Source organism: Ctenopharyngodon idella, chromosome 15, assembly GCF_019924925.1.
Source record: "Ctenopharyngodon idella isolate HZGC_01 chromosome 15, HZGC01, whole genome shotgun sequence".
Classification (NCBI taxonomy): domain Eukaryota; kingdom Metazoa; phylum Chordata; class Actinopteri; order Cypriniformes; family Xenocyprididae; genus Ctenopharyngodon; species Ctenopharyngodon idella.
In genome coordinates, this window is record NC_067234.1 from 10,888,495 (window position 1) to 10,907,680 (window position 19,186).

At 42.2% G+C, this 19,186-nt stretch overlaps 2 protein-coding genes across 2 annotated transcripts; both read right to left on the reverse strand.

Annotated features, from left to right (window-relative positions):
• Positions 1 to 422: 422 nt before the first annotated feature.
• Positions 423 to 2,702, reverse strand: LOC127495799 (olfactory receptor 51L1-like). Its single transcript, XM_051863102.1, has one exon. The coding sequence runs from the start codon at positions 1,962 to 1,964 to the stop codon at positions 1,047 to 1,049; it is 918 nt and encodes a 305-aa protein (XP_051719062.1). The 5' UTR covers positions 1,965 to 2,702; the 3' UTR covers positions 423 to 1,046.
• Positions 2,703 to 17,440: 14,738 nt separating this feature from the next.
• On the reverse strand, positions 17,441 to 18,358 carry LOC127495498 (olfactory receptor 52K1-like). Its single transcript, XM_051862416.1, has one exon. The coding sequence runs from the start codon at positions 18,356 to 18,358 to the stop codon at positions 17,441 to 17,443; it is 918 nt and encodes a 305-aa protein (XP_051718376.1).
• Positions 18,359 to 19,186: the final 828 nt, after the last annotated feature.

The following is a 19,186-nucleotide window of genomic DNA, read 5'->3' on the forward strand; positions in this document are numbered from 1 at the left end:
TCTGTGTTACACATTGACAGTAAATTAAAACCTATATTTCATGAGACATTGAATATATGTAGGCAAGCAGTGTTTCCAATATGTATGCATTGTGTATAATGTTTGAGCTTTATGTTTGCCTGTTTTTCTTCTCTTCATTTTTTTGTGGTTTTACATAATGAAGATCATCAGTAATCAGCAAAATCTAAGACTGCTTTCTGGAATTCTAGTTTAGTCATTGCAAGCTGGTTTGAAAATAATAGTGTTAGTATTCTAGCATGGAATCACTTTTATTTTTATTATTATTATTTTTTATTTACAATAGATATAACTACACCAAATATCATGATTGGTAATTAATGAAGTTCCTAAACGTAATTTAGGGAGGAGCGAGCCCATCTAATCTTCCAGTCAACAGCCAGAGTATATAAGCAGCTGCTTACCTCTCTTCAGTCTCAGCTGTTCCAACATCCCTTCACCTCCCCAAACTCCACCTTCATCTCAGGTACCTTGGCCTTATGTAATCATATCCTATATTTATTCACTGTGGGGGGTATATCAGAGCTCGAGTTGAAGCTGCTTCATCGAGCCCCTCCTCAGTGGACAGCAAGCCAAATTAGCTAACCTATATATATATATATATATATACATACATACACCAGTTAAAAAAATAGACAGGTTTTTTTTTTTTTTTTTTTTTTTTTTTCTAAATAGATAACACAATTTTAAAGAATTACATACACTAATGTCATTTTTAAAAGATTTCATAGAAGCTTATATTCTATAGTTATTAATCTGAGCTGAAGATATGGATGGCCCCTTCATTCTTTCGATTAAGAAAGTTAATCTGTGATTGTGTTTCCAAAACCCTTATACAATTTTAAAAACTCTTATACAAAAAAAAAAAAAAAAAATTTACTGAGGAGATCATTTAAAGAAAACTATCACATTTAGTGCATATACCTTTAAAAACTAAAAGGTGAGTGACTGCGTGATTGAACAAATATCTTTACATTTCTTCAAACTTGGTTTTCTGTGTAACACTATTACAACAGAAATAAAGCAGGCTATTTGGAGGCTTTTATAAGATGTCTAATTTTTTTGCGGATATCAGGAAAGTTTAGACCATAAACAATAGGGTTTACAATGGGTGGTACAACAATAAATTCAAGTGAAATGACAACAGTCAGCGCTATAGGAAGTTCCCCATTCACAAATCGACTCAAAGTGAGCTCACAAAAAAGAGCAACTGAGAAATTTAAAAGGATCACTATGTGTGGAATACAAGTTTGATATGCTTTGCTTCTGAACTCTCGTGTGCTTCTTTGACAAATGATAATAATTCTGACATAGGTATATATTATAAAACTCAAAGGGATAAAAATGGTTGTGATCATTACAATCAGTCCATAAATATTATTAACAGTATTGTTCACACATGAGAGTTTGACAATTTCATAGTTGTGGCAGTATACCCTTAACAATTTGTTACCACAGATTGTCAGCCTGGCAGTCAAAAGAGCACCAATACCAACCAAAGTGATTGGATAAAGCCATGCTATAACTATTAAAAAAGTTAGTAACTGTGTGGTAATTATGTTGTTGTAATGCAAAGGTTTGCTGATTGCAACAAACCTATCAAATGCCATTAGCATTAATATTGTAAGCTCAAAAGCTGCATATGTGTAAATGACAAAACTCTGTATGAGACATGCTTCATAGGAGATTCTATGTGCATCATAGAGCAGGTCTGTCAGTAACCTTGGGAAAAAGCCAGCTGTACCATATACAGAGTTGATGGACAAACATGAAATCAGAATGTACATAGGCTGGTGCAATGTCTTTTCCAGAAATATTACAAGAATAATAATGACATTAAAGTATATGACAGCACAGTAAAAAATAAACCCCAAAGTGAAAAAAGCATATTTTATGCTCCCAAGATTTTCAAACAACATGAAGTAAAAGTATGTACCATTCCCCATTTTCCTTTCACAAGGAATACTTTCAGTGACCTGAAAAATAGAGCAAAGGTTTTGATTTTACACCATAAATAAACAAATAAACAATCAGCTTAGAATATTTAGCCACAGTGTCTTATACCATTTAATGTGACCTTAAATGTAAAGTCTTAAGTTAGATTAGTAATATAATAATTATTAAATTAAATGAATGGTTAGCACAGTAATAATTCAAGATTTGTTTTCTTTTCTTTTTTTCTTTTTCTTTTTACATTACAAAGATTATTAGAAATACCTTTTGTTATATACTCTGAAATGACCATCATTGCATCTTCAGGTAATGAGCTCTATTTGTGTTCTGATTTAGTGGGACTGTGGAGTCACCAGTGCGTGCTAGTGTTTTTATGGTATCTAACATGTCTCAGGAGGCCTGTTGTGGCAAAAGCGCTGCAAAGTCCTCTGAGGTTTGATTTCACTGGAAACATAAATTAATAGCATATATGTAAAACATAAATAAATTTAGCATAATTCTGCATCTAGTGCTTTCCAAACTTTCCACTGCAAATAATTAGAACCAGCATTTTTGATCATTTTCTCAAAACTTTCATTGCCCCCCAAATATGTTGTATGAATATCTGAACATGTAATATATCAAAAGAAAGAACAGAGCTTATTATAGCTTCATGTGTTCTTTTTTTTTTTTTTTTTTCTTCCAACTACTGAATATGGCTAAGTGGGTAAGATTAATAAAAAAAAGCAGCATTTGAATAAAAAGCTGAGAAAATTGTGTTTGTTTTTTTTTCAAAGACTATATCCGCAAACATTGATGGAGTAGATCGCGTCCATCAACACCCCCAAAGCACAGTCCTATAACTCTTCCTGGGTCAACATTTCATTATAAGGTTAGGAAGCTCTTATTTATTTGCTGTTTAATGTTCGATGATCACGTTATTTTACATGTGCATCCACTCTTAGAAGGAATGTGTAGAAAAATTACACAAATTATATGTAACACTCTAATTTACACATTTTGTGTCAATTTTAACTAAAAATGTGTAGAAAAATTAACCTCTTTTACACATATATATGCTTAGCACTCTTCCCCTCGGTTTCACAGACAAGGCTTAAGCTAGTCTTAGACTAAAATGCATGTTTGAGCTGTTTTAACTGAAAGTAACTTGCACTGACATATCTTAAAATATGCCAGAGGCAGAGCCATTGTTTTGCCTTAAGATGCACACCAGTAAAGATTTTTTTCCTAGGGTACGTTTATAAAAGCTACTTAAATGCCATAATTGAGCTAAGGACTAATCCTGGCTTTGTCTAAGCCCTGTCTGTGAAACCAGGCCTTCATGTGTTATTTTTATAACGTGACCATAATTTAAATTAGCTAACTGAACTGAACCAAGAGGGACTAGGGACTTTGACTGAATAGAATCTAGTCAGCCCATAGTCTGTTAATGCAAGCAACCATTTTGCTTTTACTTCTATATTTAAAAAACAAAACAAAAAACATTTATATCATATCACTTCTTTATGTTAATCGACTACCCCTCACGTCAAAACTGCTCATGATCGTGAAAACCACCTTTTTACCAGGGAGGATATGATTTGCGCCGAATCACACCAGTGACTGCAAGCAAGATTCTTTAGGTAAGCTGTACTTGAAACGTCTCAGTTACGTGTGTAACCATCGTTCCCTGAAGGAGGGAATGGAGACGTACATCAGAAGTGAACTGACGAATTGGGATATCACTAGAGAGCCCTATCACCTTCGAGTGTAACTAAACGAGCCAATGGAATTGGCATGTGATATTTGCATAACGCGCACCGTCCCCGCAAGGCGGGTATAAATACGGAAGCAGATGCAGTCGCACTCTGTTTTTCGCTGAGGAGACAACTTGAGTCTGTACTACAGCGAAGGCACAGGAACTGTGGTGAAGGGACGAACGTATCCGTTCCCTCCTTCAGGGAATGAGGGTTACATACGTAACCGAGACATTCCCTTTCAGTCGGTCACGTTTGATGTACGTCAGAAGTGAACCAACGAATTGGGATCCCAAATAAAACGCCACAGTTACTGACCCCTTTCAGCGCCCAGCATAAGCTCCAGCCACCAGGCGCACCTTGGGGCGGAGAAGGGGGCGAGCTTACACTGAGAGAGTCTACTGGGGGGGAGGTATTACGTGGAATACACATATGGACTGGCCGTGAGCAGTGCGCATATGGAGTTCCTGGGATGGCTCCAGCCTGGCATGGGGAGACACATCTGACAGGAACGGCAGAGCGGGCTCTGCCAAGGGAAAGACGCGGGCTCACCGTAGGGAGTTAACTGTGGATAATACACATATGGGACCGCTTACGTGAAGGGGTCACAACATATGGCACCCAGCCAAACATCAACGTCAGTGACGAATATTTGGCCTAGCATCAGACACTCCGCAATGTCCGAGCCGCAGGGGGTGGGGGAGGAACTCAATAGGGTTCGCCAAGACGGGGAACTCACTGGAGCAATAGATGCACGTATCCGGCCCAGGGGGGGCGGGAATGGCATAGCAAGCCAACACTAGAATGGGTCCTTCACGTTACCGGCTACTGAAAGCGAGTACACAGGAAGATACCGGTTCTAGATGAAGGCTATAGAATCTAGCGAATGTATTGGGTGTCGCCCAGCCCGCTGCTCTACATATATCTGTCAGCGAGGCACCATGTGCCAGCGCCCAGGAAGAAGCAACTCCTCTAGTGAAGTGATCTCTTAACCTGAGTGGGCAACCTAACTGAGGCACGCCTTGGGACTGATAAGCCAAGGCGATGGCATCCATTATCTAGTGGGCCATCCTCTGCTTGGAGACAGCCTTTCCCTTATGCTGGCCTCCGTAAAAGATGAAGAGATCTGAGGTCCTAAAGCTTTGCGTTCTGTTCATGTACAGGCGCAGAGCGCGGACAGGACAGAGCAAAGCCAGGGCTGGGTCTGCCTCCTCCGAGGGCAGCGCTTGCAGGTTCACTACCTGATCTCTGAATGGAGTGGTAGGAACCTTGGGCACATATCCAGGCCGGGGTTTCAGGTACGATTTATCGACAGAAAATGCGTGCAGGTCCCCTACCCTCTTAACTGAGGCCAATGCAACCAGGAGGACGGTCTTAAGGGACCGTACTTTTAACTCAACCGACTGCAAACGCTCGAAGGGATGTCCCCGGAGAGATGTAAGTACCAGGGACAGGTCTCAAGAGGGTATGGAGGGAGGGCGAGGCGGTTTCAGTCTCCTCACCCCCCTCAGGAACCTGACGATCAGGTCATGTTTCCCCAAAGACTTACCATCGACTGCATCGTGATGTGCGGCAATAGCGGCAACATACGCCTTGAGGGTGGAGGGAGACAGCCTTTGCTCCAAGCCCTCTTGCAGGAAGGAAAGCACTTACCTGACCGAACATGATCGGGGGTCCTCTCGGTGAGAGGAACACCATTCGACGAACAGGTTCCACTTCAGGGCACAGAGGTTCCTCGTAGAAGGAGCTCTAGCAAAAGTGATAGTGTCTACAACCAACTGGGGTAAATCACTTAGAACCTCTGTGTCCCGTCCAGGGACCAGACATGGAGTTTCCAGAAGTCCGGACTGGAGGTGCCATAGGGTGCCCCGTCTCTGAGTCAGAAGGTCCTTCCTCAGAGGAATGGGCCAGGGAGGTGCTGTCGCAATGAGCGTCAGTTCTGGAAACCAGGTCCAAGTGGGCCAATACGGAGCCACTAGCAAGACCTGCTCCTCGTCCTCCCTGACTTTGCACAGCAGCTGTGCGAGTAGGCTCACTGGGGGAAACGCATATTTGCGTAGGCCCCGGGGCCAGCTGTGTGCCAGCGCATCCATGCCGAGAGTGCGCTCGGTCAGGGAAAAGAACAACTGGCAATGGGCTGTGTCTGGAGAGGCAAACAGATCTATCTGTGCGGCTCCGAAATGCTACCAAATCAGCTGGACCACCTGGGGATGGAGTCTTCATTCGCCCGGAAGCGGAGGCTGCCGTGAGAGCTCGTCGGCTGCACGGTTGCAGACTCCAAGCCAGCGGGACCAATGGCACCACAGACGTACCCGGTGTGGGGCAGCGAGGCACAGTGCTGGGACCCGACTGTGGGGTCGGACTCTGCGAAGTGACAGTGTGTATGGGAGACGGCGCAAAAGAGGCGGCCTCGACAAACACACTGACACCTGCTGCCGAGGTGAGAGGGGCCTGAGAGTGGTGAGGCATAACGTCAAACACCGCCAACCGTGCCCTCTTGGGACCTGGAGGATTGGGAAACAGCTCTTTCTGTGAGGAAGTGGGTACCGCTGGACTCCGGAGAGCCAGTGGCGGAACAGAACGAAACAGAAACCCCCCCCGGCCCTCTTCCGGGGGAGGGAGCGATGTGGGCATTGGCTCCCGAAGAGCTGTCTTCCTCTCCTGCAGGTTGCCCGTCTCAGGACCGCTTCCTTGATCTCTTGCCACCTGGCTTGACTGGGGTCTGAGTGGGCTGGGCACCACGTCCGGCTCCCTGCTGTCTGCCCGGTGGAGGCTGTTGCTTTGCAGACTTCGCAGGGGTGGAGGACGAAGCTGGTGGGCACCCTCGGTGACGAGCAGACTGAGGAGGTCTGGCCGGCGGCGGGGTGGTGGCAGCAGCAGACCGCCGGGGCAGGATGTGCTTGATGGCCTCAGTCTGCTTCTGTGCGGCCGAGAACTGCTGTGCGAAGCTCTCGACCGCATCGGCGAATAGGCCGACCTGTGACGGGGAGTCCAGGAACAGATACTTATCGGTCTCCCTCATGTCGGCCAAGGTCAGCCATAGGTGGCGTTGCTGGACCACAAGTGTGGCCATCGCTTGACCAACGGAGCGCGCCATCACCTTAGTCGCCCGGAGAGCAAGGTCAGTGGCGGCGTGCAGCTCCTCCAGCAGCTGTTGGTCAAGACCACCCTGGGGCATGTCTATGAGCGCCTTGGCCTGATAGACCTGCAGCAGGGCCATGGCATGCAGGGCAGAGGCGGCCTGTCCACAGGCTCTGTAAGCCTTCTCGGTAAGACCAGAGGACACAGTTGCATCGCGACGGCGCGCTTGACTGGCCTTAGCCTCCCTGCCATCCAGAGTGGTGAAGGCGGACAAGGGGCCAGGTCTGCTTCGAACGCTATACGGCGTATATACAGCGTTCGCCAACCGGCAAATAGTTTGCTGTAACAACAGCAGTTGAGAGCTCTGTTTAGCTAGCGGCTTTGCTGTAGGGTGCCTTAACACCAGCACAGAATCACAAAAAGGCTCTTCAGAGGCTTGAACAGCACGCTCAAAAGTCTAGGCAGGAAAACAAGTTGGCTCCAAAGCGAAAGACAGAGTGTGACTGCATCTGCTTCCATATTTATACCCGCCTTGCGGGGGCGGTGCGCGTTATGCAAATATTGCACGCCAATTCCATTGGCTCGGTTAGTTACACTCGAAGATGATAGGGCTCTCTAGCGATATCCCAATTCGTCGGTTCACTTCTGATTTACGCCGAACGTGACCGACTGAAAGGGAATCATATTTAGGGCCTGAGCACCGATGGTGTGAGGACCCTATTGTAATTGCTCTGTTAATTATTCTTCTTTTCTGAAATGAATTGCAGTTTTGAGGGCCTAAACATGCTCAAAAACTCATGAAACTTTGCACACGTGTCAGAAGTGGTGAAAATTTACGTCTGATATGGGTTTCAGAATTAGGTGTGGCAAAATGGCTCAATAGCGCCACCTACAAATTTCAATTAAGAGCCCTTCACGCTACGTTTCACATACAGGTATGAAATCCGGTAGACACGTGTAACAGCCCAATACCTACAAAAAAGTCCCCGGGTCCAAAATCTGAAAAACCAACAGGAAGTGAGATATTTTGAATTTTCTCTGCAAAATGTTTGCAGTTTTCGCCATTTCCACACGTTGTATTTTAACAAGCTCCTCCTAGAGATTTAATCAGATCAACATCATATTTGGTCAGTCTAATCTAATCTAATCTAATCTAATTTAATCTAGTCTTAAACTGCGAAGATCTTGAGTTTTCACTGAAGGGTGTGTCCATGGTGGCCTGACAAAGTTCGATGTTTCACCATGAAACAGGAAGTTGTTGTAACTCGGGCATGTCCGATCTGCCCCAAACTTCACGTTTTTTTTTTGAGTCCTGGCCTGAAGACATCTACATGCCAATATTCAGTTACAGTTAGAGCACCACCTGATGGCAACAGAAAATGTCATGTTTTACACTGTGATTAACTCCTCATAGAGATTTAACCAGATCAACATCATATTTGATCTGTTTGATCTTAAGGCCTTAGCAATGTAAAAATTGCAAAAATCTTGAGTTTTCGCTGAAGGGCGTGTCCGTGGCGGCCTGACAAAATCTGATGTTTCGCCATGAAAGAGGAAGCTGTTGTACAAACCCGATTCCAAAAAAGTTGGGACCATTACAGTAGCATTCCTGTATGTGATGCAGTGCCGTCTAAGGGCCCAAAGATCACGGGCATCCAGTATGGTTTTCCGGCCTTGACCCTTACGCACAGAGATTGTTCCAGATTCTCTGAATCTTTGGATGATATTATGCACTGTCGATGATGATAACTTCAAACTCTTTGCAATTTTTCTCTGAGAAACTCCTTTCTGATATTGCTCCACTATTTTTCGCCGCAGCATTGGGGGAATTGGTGATCCTCTGCCCATCTTGACTTCTGAGAGACACTGCCACTCTGAGAGGCTCTTTTTATAACCAATCATGTTGCCAATTGACCTAATAAGTTGCAAATTGGTCCTCCAGCTGTTCCTTATATGTACATTTAACTTTTCCGGCCTCTTATTGCTACCTGTCCCAACTTTTTTTGGAATGTGTATCTCTCATGAAATCCAAAATGAGCCAATATTTGGCATGGCATTTCAAAATGTCTCACTTTCAACATTTGATATGTTATCTGTATTCTATTGTGAATAAAATATAAGTTTATGAGATTTGTAAATTATTGCATTCCTTTTTTATTCACAATTTGTACAGTGTCCCAACTTTTTTGGAATCGGGTTTGTATATTGTCTTCTTGTTTTTATCCACTATATTGCTACAAGCCCATTAAACTTTACCGATGAGTTTTATGACGTTTATTGTACTTCACACATTTTCACTCTAGAAAATCACTGTAAGAGCTTAATAAAACACAGTGCAAGTGTGCATTAAAATATTATCCATAAACTTTCTCTCTCTCTCTCTTGCATTATCATCAACATACACAGCGAAGTACACAGAAACACTTGTTACAACTAACAGTAAACAAATATATAAAGACCTTATGCCTTTTCGGGTGGTGCTTAATAAACTGGTAAACTTTATATCCGTAAATCAACTCCGATGAACTTTAATAAAGTGCTCTTACCTTCATTACTGCCGTATCCAGTATCACTCTGGAGGCTGTAAGCTGGATCACAAACAGTTTACTGATAGCTGCGGTTCTATGTTAAAACGGCAACATTCGTGGGCGGGGCCTGTGGTTAATGTGACATCACAAAGTACCAATTGTATGTTTGGTACTACTGCCATCTAGAGGACAATAATAAGAACAACAATTGATAACAACAACTAATCACCACAATTTGTAACAACACCAATTACCTCAATAAGGAATAAGCTGTAGAGTCCTATGATCATTTCATTATTTAACCACTTCCTCCCAGATCCCATATGAATAGTCAAGGCTGTAAATTGGTACACACAGATTTTATAAAGAAAAAACAGATTTTTAGGTAAGAATTTTTTTTTTTTTTTTTAAACCAAGGAAACGCTGGAGTGCCTTTAGATCTCTGGGTGGAGGATACTGAACGACCGCTTTGGTTTTTTCAGCGTCAACCTGGTATTGTCTTGCTGTTAAGTTTTCTGTAGTCAACACTTTTCTGTAGTCAATCTGTATGTTCCATCTGGTTTAGGGACCAAGACGACCGGTGATGCCCATGGGAAAAAAAAAGAGGGCTTGATGATGTGGTCTTTGAGCATCTGGTCCACGTGTTCCTCAATGATCTTCATCTTGAAAGGGGAAACACGGTAAGCTCGAGATTTAATGGGCACTTCATCTGACAAAATGATTTTGTGTTTTTCTACATCTGTCTTCCCCAGGATGTCAGAGGCAGCACGTGGCCAGGCAGCCATCAGCTTCAGCAGCTCCTCTTGATTGTTTGAGTCCCAGACTGGAGCATCTAGAGGTTGAGGGGAAGTGAGTGGTATTTCCCAGGTCGGAGGTAAGGCATAGTATAGACTTACAGAGGCAGGGTGGTGCCTAGTTTCACCAGCAGACATGGTAGTTACCCCCGGAGTCATCTGAGTGTTGTAGAAAGGGTAATACATATAACCTCCTTCTGTCTCCAGGCCATATTTATTCTGAGCAAGCTCCAAAATGGCACCAGAAGCCCTCAGAAGGTCCAGTCCAGCCAAAAGAGGAAATGCTAAGTTAGCATCTTTCATTATAAAGGTATTTAATTTGCATACCTTATTGTGCCACTTGTAGGTGATGTTTCTCTGGTCTATAACTTGGTGAACCTTGCCATCTGCCATGACGAACTTTTGAGGAGAGTCTGATGTTCTTGTCGCTGCGTCACCTCCTAGCTGTCTCCACAGGGTTTCCTGCATTAGTGTAAAGGTGCTTCCTGTGTCGACCACCGCCTTAAATTCTTTGCCCTGCACCACCACTGAGACCAATAGGAGGGATGCCGCTGTGTGCGGTCAGGCTATGGTTATGCCAGCCAGGTGCCTTCAGATGGTTTTTTATCTGCCTTTTCTTTTGTGTTTTGACTGCCAACCTTCTGCCAGTAGTCCTTCACCCCTAAACAATCCTTCTCCACAACTGAACCCAATTTTACCAACTGTTCTACCGTTTTCACCGTCCCTCGCAGGAAGCCAGCAACTCTAGGGTTGATGTTATTAAGGATGCAACTCACCATCTCGTCCTCTGAAATATCAGGTTTCCGCTTCAGGCAGAGGGCCCGATAGTTGTAGGCGAAGTCTCTCAGGTGCTATTTCGGCTGTTGAACCATCAACCTCAGCTTGTCCTCAACCTCCGTGAGGTAATCTTCAGGTAAAAAAGCAGCCATGAATGCCTTCTTGAAAGACAGCCAGTCGGTTATCTTCCTCTTTTCCGCCTTCCACCAGCTCAAAGCCGGCCCACGCAACACCATACTCAGGGTTCCGACGAGCTCTGCACTGGACAGTAGCCTGATTTACAGGTAATTCTCGCACTGTTCGACGAAGGTGAGTACATCCGCCGTCTCACATGCATCACCAAAGGTGGGAAACTCCAGTCGGATTGGAGGCTGCGCACAGAAGGACGTGGCACTTTGAACAGCTGGAGGATTAAGCACAGTGGTTAGTGGGATGTTGACAGGGGGTACATCATATGTAACATTGGCAGTTTTAGACGTATACGTCTTAGTTCTGGCAGCAGGTATCGGGGTTCTAGGGGCAGTAAAAGAAGAAAAGGAAGTAGCTGGAGTGTATGTTTGTAGGCGGGACAGAGAAGGGGTACTTGTGAGTCTCAGTTTTTTCATCTGACTCTCCCATTTTGCTTCTCTCCTCAGAAAACAATATGCAACGGCCCTCTCCAACTTCTCCAGACTTTTCTGGAAATATTCTTCCACCGGCACTTCTCTTTTAATCTGTAGCGTACCCACGCTTTGTCTTGCATACCGGCACTTCTCACATGTTGCCAGTACTCTAACCACCACACCGAAACACAGAATCAGGCAATTAATTAATTGTACATCGTGCGTTCAGAGCTTTTAACCATGAGTGTCGCACCGCGCGTGAATCACCGTAGGCGCGTTCACCAGCGCGCTCCAAAAGTGTGAGAAGATTTGCGTGAGCCGTTCCAATGATAAAATGTGCAACCCATTTGAATTCTATTGAAAATGTAGTAAAACGCTATGGAGAAAGTCAAACATGGTCTAAAAACAGCCAATAAAAAAGAAAAGAGGGGAAAACATGATGATGATCCTGCAAGCTTTTTAAACTTCTCATGACCACCTTTACTAGAATTTATCACGTTCTGTTGTACTTATTGTGGTACATTTTAACTAACTTGTTAAAGAATTTATAATATATAATCTGTTAAGGGAATAGATTTTAAAAAGAGAGAAAAAAAGTTATCATTGCCCTAAGCATTCAATGAGGAGCCATTAATGGTCTAGCTTTAATTATATCCTTATTGTAACAAATGCTGTGGTTAAACAATTACAAGAACTACTTTTTCATAGGGCCAAGTACAAGTTAGAATTAAGAGCTTTAAAGTATGGATCTTCTTGAATTATTGACTAAACATTAGTTTTCCTCATGTATAAAATGTGTTCTGCTAATATGACAGATATGCCCATTAGGAACAACCTGGCTGTATTCCAAGAGATGACAGGAAATTAACATGTTCAGTATAAGAACATTTTAAGTAAAGATAGTTTAAGTTCCCATGGCACTTTGTAAACAAGTAATTGTTAACTATAGGCTGTTACTTTATTGCAGTTATGTTATCAACCAACTTTGCATGTGTGGACCTTTTTGCAAAAATAAAGCAACAAACAAATAAATAAACCTCACGAGGGAGCAAACCCAAACTCCTTGCAATCCCCCATCCCAAATGGAAGTGAACAAAATAGAGTAAATCACCCTTTGAAAGTAGCTTGATGCTTCAAATAAATATTGCATCAATTACATTGTTACACCAGTAGGTGTCGACAAATGATTGTTAAAAATGTTGTGGGGGTGGGGGGTTGTGTGTGTGTGGAGAATCAGCAGTTGAAATTATTTCAGGGAGTATTAGAATAAAACTGCATGTTTAGGTAGCAATGTTTTAAAAACCTCCATGTCTATGGTAACATCCTCAAAACAAAAAGATTTATAAAATGATAAACATCACATTTCAACTCTTTTAACCATTGTTTAAGAAAAGGGATGAGTGAATATTATTATATTTTCTAAATACATTATTATTCAAATTATTTTGCTTTTTAGAATGCACGTCAGCTTCCTTTTCCGTTAAAAATCATTCCCCTTTAAATGTGTTTAATAATTGTTGAAGTATACTAAACTGAGAGGTAGCCATCCAAAACATTCAGTTTTCATTAAACTGAGGACAAATGTATTTAAAATGTGTGTGACCTGTTCAATTCAGTATGCACCACAAATTCCTAGACAATGTATCTTTAATTTGGCCAAAATCAAACAGGTAATTTTCTCCAAGCAGAGATTCTGTTGAATAAACATGTTTGTGCCACACACAATTCATAAATGTTGTTCAGTGACCTTTCATGTCTCTGTTTGATAATTAAGAAAATATTGTTTGGAGGAAACATGAAATAGGCCTGTTTAATGTTAGCATATTATATAATTATATAATATTTTATGTTGAAATACATCTGAAAAGTCATTGAAAGTAAAAAAAAAAAAAAAAAAAAAATCTCCCATCTAGAGTCCCCCCAGTGAATCTCAGCCATTTCCATTGACTCCTGAGAGCCAGTGGCGGAACAAAACGAAACAGAAAATCACCCACCCTCCTCCAGGGGAGGGAGCGATGCGGGCATCGGCTCCCGAAGAGCTGTCTTCCTCTCCTCCAGGTCGCCCATCTCAGGACCGCTTCCTAGATCTCTTGCCACCTGGCTTGGCTGTGGTCTGAGCGGGCTGGGCGCCGCATCCACAACTGGCTCCCTGCTGGAGGTGGAGGCAGCTGCTACGCAGACTTGGCAGGGGTGGAGGACGACGCAGGCGCGCGTCCTTGGCGATGAGCAGAATGCGGAGGTGCGGCCGGCGACGGGGTGGAGGCAGCAGCAGAACGCCGGGGCAGGATATGTTTGATGGCCTCAGTCTGTTTCTGCACGGCTGAGAACTGCTGGGCAAAGCTCTCAACCGCATCGTCGAACAGGCCGACCTGTGACACGGGGGAGTCCAGGAACCGATACTTATCGGTCTCCCTCATGACGGCCAAGGTCAGCCATAGGTGGCGTTGCTGGACCACAAGTGTGGCCATCGCTTGACCAACGGAGCGTGCTGTCACCTTAGTCGCCCGAAGAGCGAGGTCGGTGGCGGCGCGCAGCTCTCCTAGCAGCTGTTGGTCAAGACCACCCTGGGGCATGTCCATGAGCGCCTTGGCCTGGTAGACCTGGAGCAGGGCCATGGCATGCAGGGCAGAGGCGGCCTGTCCACAGGCTCTGTAAGCCTTCTTGTTGAGACCCGAGGAGAACTTACAGGCCCAGGATGGGAGACACGGTTCACCATGCCAGCCGGCGGCCATCGGACACAGCTACATCATGACGGCACGCTCGACCAGAGGGATCCCAGCGTACCCCTTAGTCTCCCCTCCATCCAGAGTGGTGAAGGAGGAGGAAGGACCAGGTCTACTTTGAACGCTATACGGCGTTCTCCATGACTTCACCTCCTCATGGACCTCCGGGAAAAAAGGTACCAGGGCGGGACGCTGAGGACCAGCACGGGCCGCCCCGAGAAACATCATCCAGCTGAGAAGGTTCGGGACACGTTGGAGGATTCCAGACGAGCCCGACTTTCTTGGTGGCCCGGGAAAGCATAGCCGTCAACTTGGGATCAGGCTCGGGCAACGCTACGGCCCCGGATGGAGGCAGCGCAGCCGAGTCTTCATCTCCCGAGGACTCCAGCTCACCTTCCGATGCTGCGATCGTCATCTGTTCGTCCGCAGGTGCACCAAAGGAAACAGCTGGTCGCTCAACAGAGGGACCAGCACGATCCTCCGGCAACACCACTGGCTGCAGTGTTGTAGAGGGATTAGGGACCTGCGGAGCGGAGCTCAGCGGGGAAGCCCTAACCGTGATCCTCAAGTCACCCTTCCTACACACCGACGCGCCGCTGCCCTGGCCGGAGCCAGAGAAAGCAGCCGAACGGGGCATAGGGGAGGGGACCCCCGCTCCCTGAGAACCAAGGAATGAGAGTCTAGACCTCAACACTGAGATAGTCATGTTCCAGTGAGAACATGAACTATCCACAAAAGATGCCTCAGCATGCTGAACGCCCAGGCATGTGACACACCGATTGTGACCGTCAGCGGGGACCAGGGAACGACCGCACCCAGTAACGCACAGATGAAATGACATCTTGAAAAAGACATCTGTGAAGCACTTTTAGAAGGGGGAAAAATCAGCTCTTTGCTTTTTTGTACTGAAGCACACAGGGATCAGCCATGGTGTGACTGCAGGTACACACTGATCGCCTAACAGTCACACACACAGAGGAACCGGCCCAAATTGCAAACCAACTGGCAAATAATTTGTTGTTATAACAGCAGTTGAGAGCTCTGTTTAGCTCGCGGCCTCGCTATAAGGTGCCTTAACACCAGCACAGATGAACAAAAGGCTCTTCAAAGGCTTGAATAGCACACTCAAGTCGATAGCAGGAACACAAGTTGGCTCCGAAGCGAAAGAGTGCGACTGCATCCGCTTCCATATTTATACCCGCCTTGTGGGGGTGGTGCGCGTTATACAAATATCACACGCCAATTCCATTGGCTCGTTTAGGTACTTTAGAAGGTGATAGGGCTCTCTAGCGATATCCCAATTCGTCAGTTCACTTCTGACGAACATCGAACGTGACCGACTGAAAGGGAACAGCCAGTCATCGATGTAAGCACACATATGCCCTGGAGTCGCAAAGGTCCTAGAGCTGTGACCATGTTCTCTGTGAAGGTGTGATGTGATAAGGCTAGGCCGAAGGGAAGAACTCAATATAGCAAATCTGAGAAACTTCCTGTGTTCAGACAAAATCTTGATATGATAATATCATATCATATCATTCAGATCTATCATGACAAGCTAATTCTAAGAATGAATTGGAGACATAATCAGGTCCACCTCTGGTTTGGAAGAAATCATAGCTTTCAAATCCAGAATGCGACCCTTGGAGTCAGTAGAAAGAACAAGAGAAAGGGCAATGCCCATCTCAGACTTGTCTACTAGCTCCATCTGCGAGCTCCATGATCTGAGTCGCCGTGCTTTGTCAGTAGCAGAACCCGAACCACGAGGTGCAGATGCCAGGCTCCCTTCTTTAGTCAGCTGTCCACAACAGGCCTAAACCAACCATGTTACCAGCACAAAAACACACTCAGCAAAATATCATCTAATTATTGTTAACAAAATTTTTGAAAATATTGATATATATATATATGTTTTTTTTTTTTTTTGTCAATATTGTACACCCCTAATGTAATGTATAGTATTATATATTATTCATTTCTTCAGGTCTTAAAAGGGCCTTAAAAACCTTAAATGTTACTTTTAAAATTGTGCAGCAACCCTGAGTAAGTAGTTCATTTGTCCAAGTTTCATCATTTGAACATTATATATATATTTCCTTTAGTAAACATTTGTTCTAATAAAAAATAGTGTTAAGAAAATGTGATAATTACCTCATTTTATTTTGTAACACATTATTTGAAAATTGGTTTTAATTGTCATGTTATTATGCACTATTATTTTAAAAATATTTATCTCAAATTAAAACAAATTAGATATTTCATTAAAATACTTATTTCCCGGTTTAGAAAGGTGCAAATTTTAACAGTCTGTGTTACACATTGACAGTAAATTAAAACCTATATTTCATGAGACATTGAATATATGTAGGCAAGCTGTGTTTCCAATGTGCATTGTTTATAATGTTTGAGCTTTGTTTGCCTGTTTTTCTTCTCTTCATTTGTTTGTGGTTTTACATAATAAAGATCATCAATAATCCGCAAAATCTAAGACTGCTTTCTGGAATTCTTCTAGTTTAGTCATTACAAGCTGGTTTGAAAATAATAGTGTTAGTATTCTAGCATGGAATCACTTTTATTTTTATCATTATTATTATTATTATTATTTCTATTGACAATAGATATAACTACAACAAATATCAAGATTGGTAATTATTTGATATAAAGTATGTAGACAACTATTGTTTGAACTTCTCAAAACTAATTCCTAAATCCTTATTTTAAAATAAAATAACATTCAGTCTGACAATATTATGGTTCAGATGCAGAAAAAAAAAAAAAAAAAAAAAAAAAAAAATATATATATATATATATATATACACCAGTTAAAAAATAGACAGTTTTTGTTTTATTTTATTTTATTTTATTTTTATTTCTAAATAGATAACACAATTGTAAAGCATTACTTACACTAATGTCATTTTTAAAAGATTTCATAGAAGCTTATATTCTATAGTTATTAATCTGAGCTGATAAGATATGGATGGCCCCTTCATTCTTTCAATTAAGAAATTTAATCTGTAATTGTGTTTCCAAAACCCTTACACAATTTTTCACAAAAAAATATTTACTGAGGAGATCATTTAAAGAAAACCGGTATGGAATTCAGAGAGGTGAAAACTATCACTTTAGTGCATATACCTTTAACAACTGATTGTGTGATTGAACAAATATCTTTAAATTTCTTCAAACTTGGTTTTCTGTGTAACACTATTACAACAGAAATAAAGCAGGCTATTTGGAGGCTCTTATAAGATATCTAATTTTTTTACGGATATCAGGAAAGTTTAGACCATAAACAATAGGGTTTACAATGGGTGGTATAACAATAAATTCAAGTGAAATGACAACAGTCAGCGCTATAGGAAGTTCCCCATTCACAAATCGACTCAAAGTGAGCTCACAAAAAAGAGCAACTGAGAAATTTAAAAGGATCACCATGTGTGGAATACAAGTTTGATATGCTTTGCTCCTGAACTCTCGTGTGCTTCTTTGACAAATGATAATAATTCTGACATAGGTATATATTATAAAACTCAAAGGGATAAAAATGATTGTGATCGTTACAATCAGGCCATAAATATTATTAACAGTATTGTTCACACATGAGAGTTTGACAATTTCATAGTTGTGGCAGTACACCCTTAACAATTTGTTACCACAGATTGTCAGCCTGGCAGTCAAAAGACCGCTAATACCAACAAAAGTGACTGGATAAAGCCATGCTATAGCTATTAAAAAAGTTAGTAACTGTGTGGTAATTATGTTGTTGTAATGCAAAGGTTTGCTGATTGCAACAAACCTATCAAATGCCATTAGCATTAATATTGTAAGCTCAAAAGCTGCATATGAGTAAATGACAAAACTCTGTATGAGACATGCTTCATAGGAGATTCTATGTGCATCATAGAGCAGGTCTGTCAGTAACCTTGGGAAAAAGCCAGCTGTACCATATACAGAGTTGATGGACAAACATGAAATCAGAATGTACATGGGCTGGTGCAATGTCTTTTCCAGAAATATTACAAGAATAATAATGACATTAAAGAATATGACAGCACAGTAAAAAATAAACCCCAAAGTGAAAAACGCATATTTTATGCTCCCAAGATTTTCAAACAACATGAAGTAAAAGTATGTTCCATTCCCCATTTTCCTTTCACAAGGAATACTCTCATTGACCTGAGAAACAGAGCAAACAAAGTTTTTGTTTTTTACACCATAAATAAACAAATAAACAATCAGCTTAGAATATTTAGCCACAGTGTCTTATACCATTTAATGCGACCTTAAATGTAAAGTATTAAGTTAGATAAGTAATATAATAATTATTAAATTAAATGAATGGTTAGCACAGTAATAATTTAACAGTCTAAGAATTTTTTTTATTTATTTTTTTACATTACAAACATTATTAGAAATACCTTCTGTTATATACTCTGAAATGACCATCATTGCATCTTCAAGTAATGAGCTCTATTTGTGTTCTGATTTAGTGGGACTGTGGAGTCACCAGTGCGTACTAGTGTTTTTATGGTATCTAACATGTCTCAGGAGGCCTGTTGTGGCATAAGCGCTGCAAAGTCCTCTGAGGTTTGATTTCACTGGAAACATAAATTAATAGCATTTATGTAAAACATAAATAAATTTAGCATAATTCTGCATCTAGTGCTTTCCAAACTTTCCACTATCTGAACATATAATATATCAAAAGAAAGAACAGAGCTTATTATAGCTTCATGTATTTTTTTTTTTTTTTTTTTTTTTTTTTCTTTCAACTACTGAATGTAGCTAAGTGGGTAAGTTTAATTTATAAAAGCAGCATTTGAATAAAAAGCTGAGAAAATTGTGTTTGTTTTTTTTCTCGAAGACTATATCCGTCAAAACTTTGATGGAGTAGATCGCGTCCATCAACACCCCCAAAGCGCAGTCCTATAACTCTTCCTGGGTCAACATTTCATTATAAGGTTATAGGCAGCT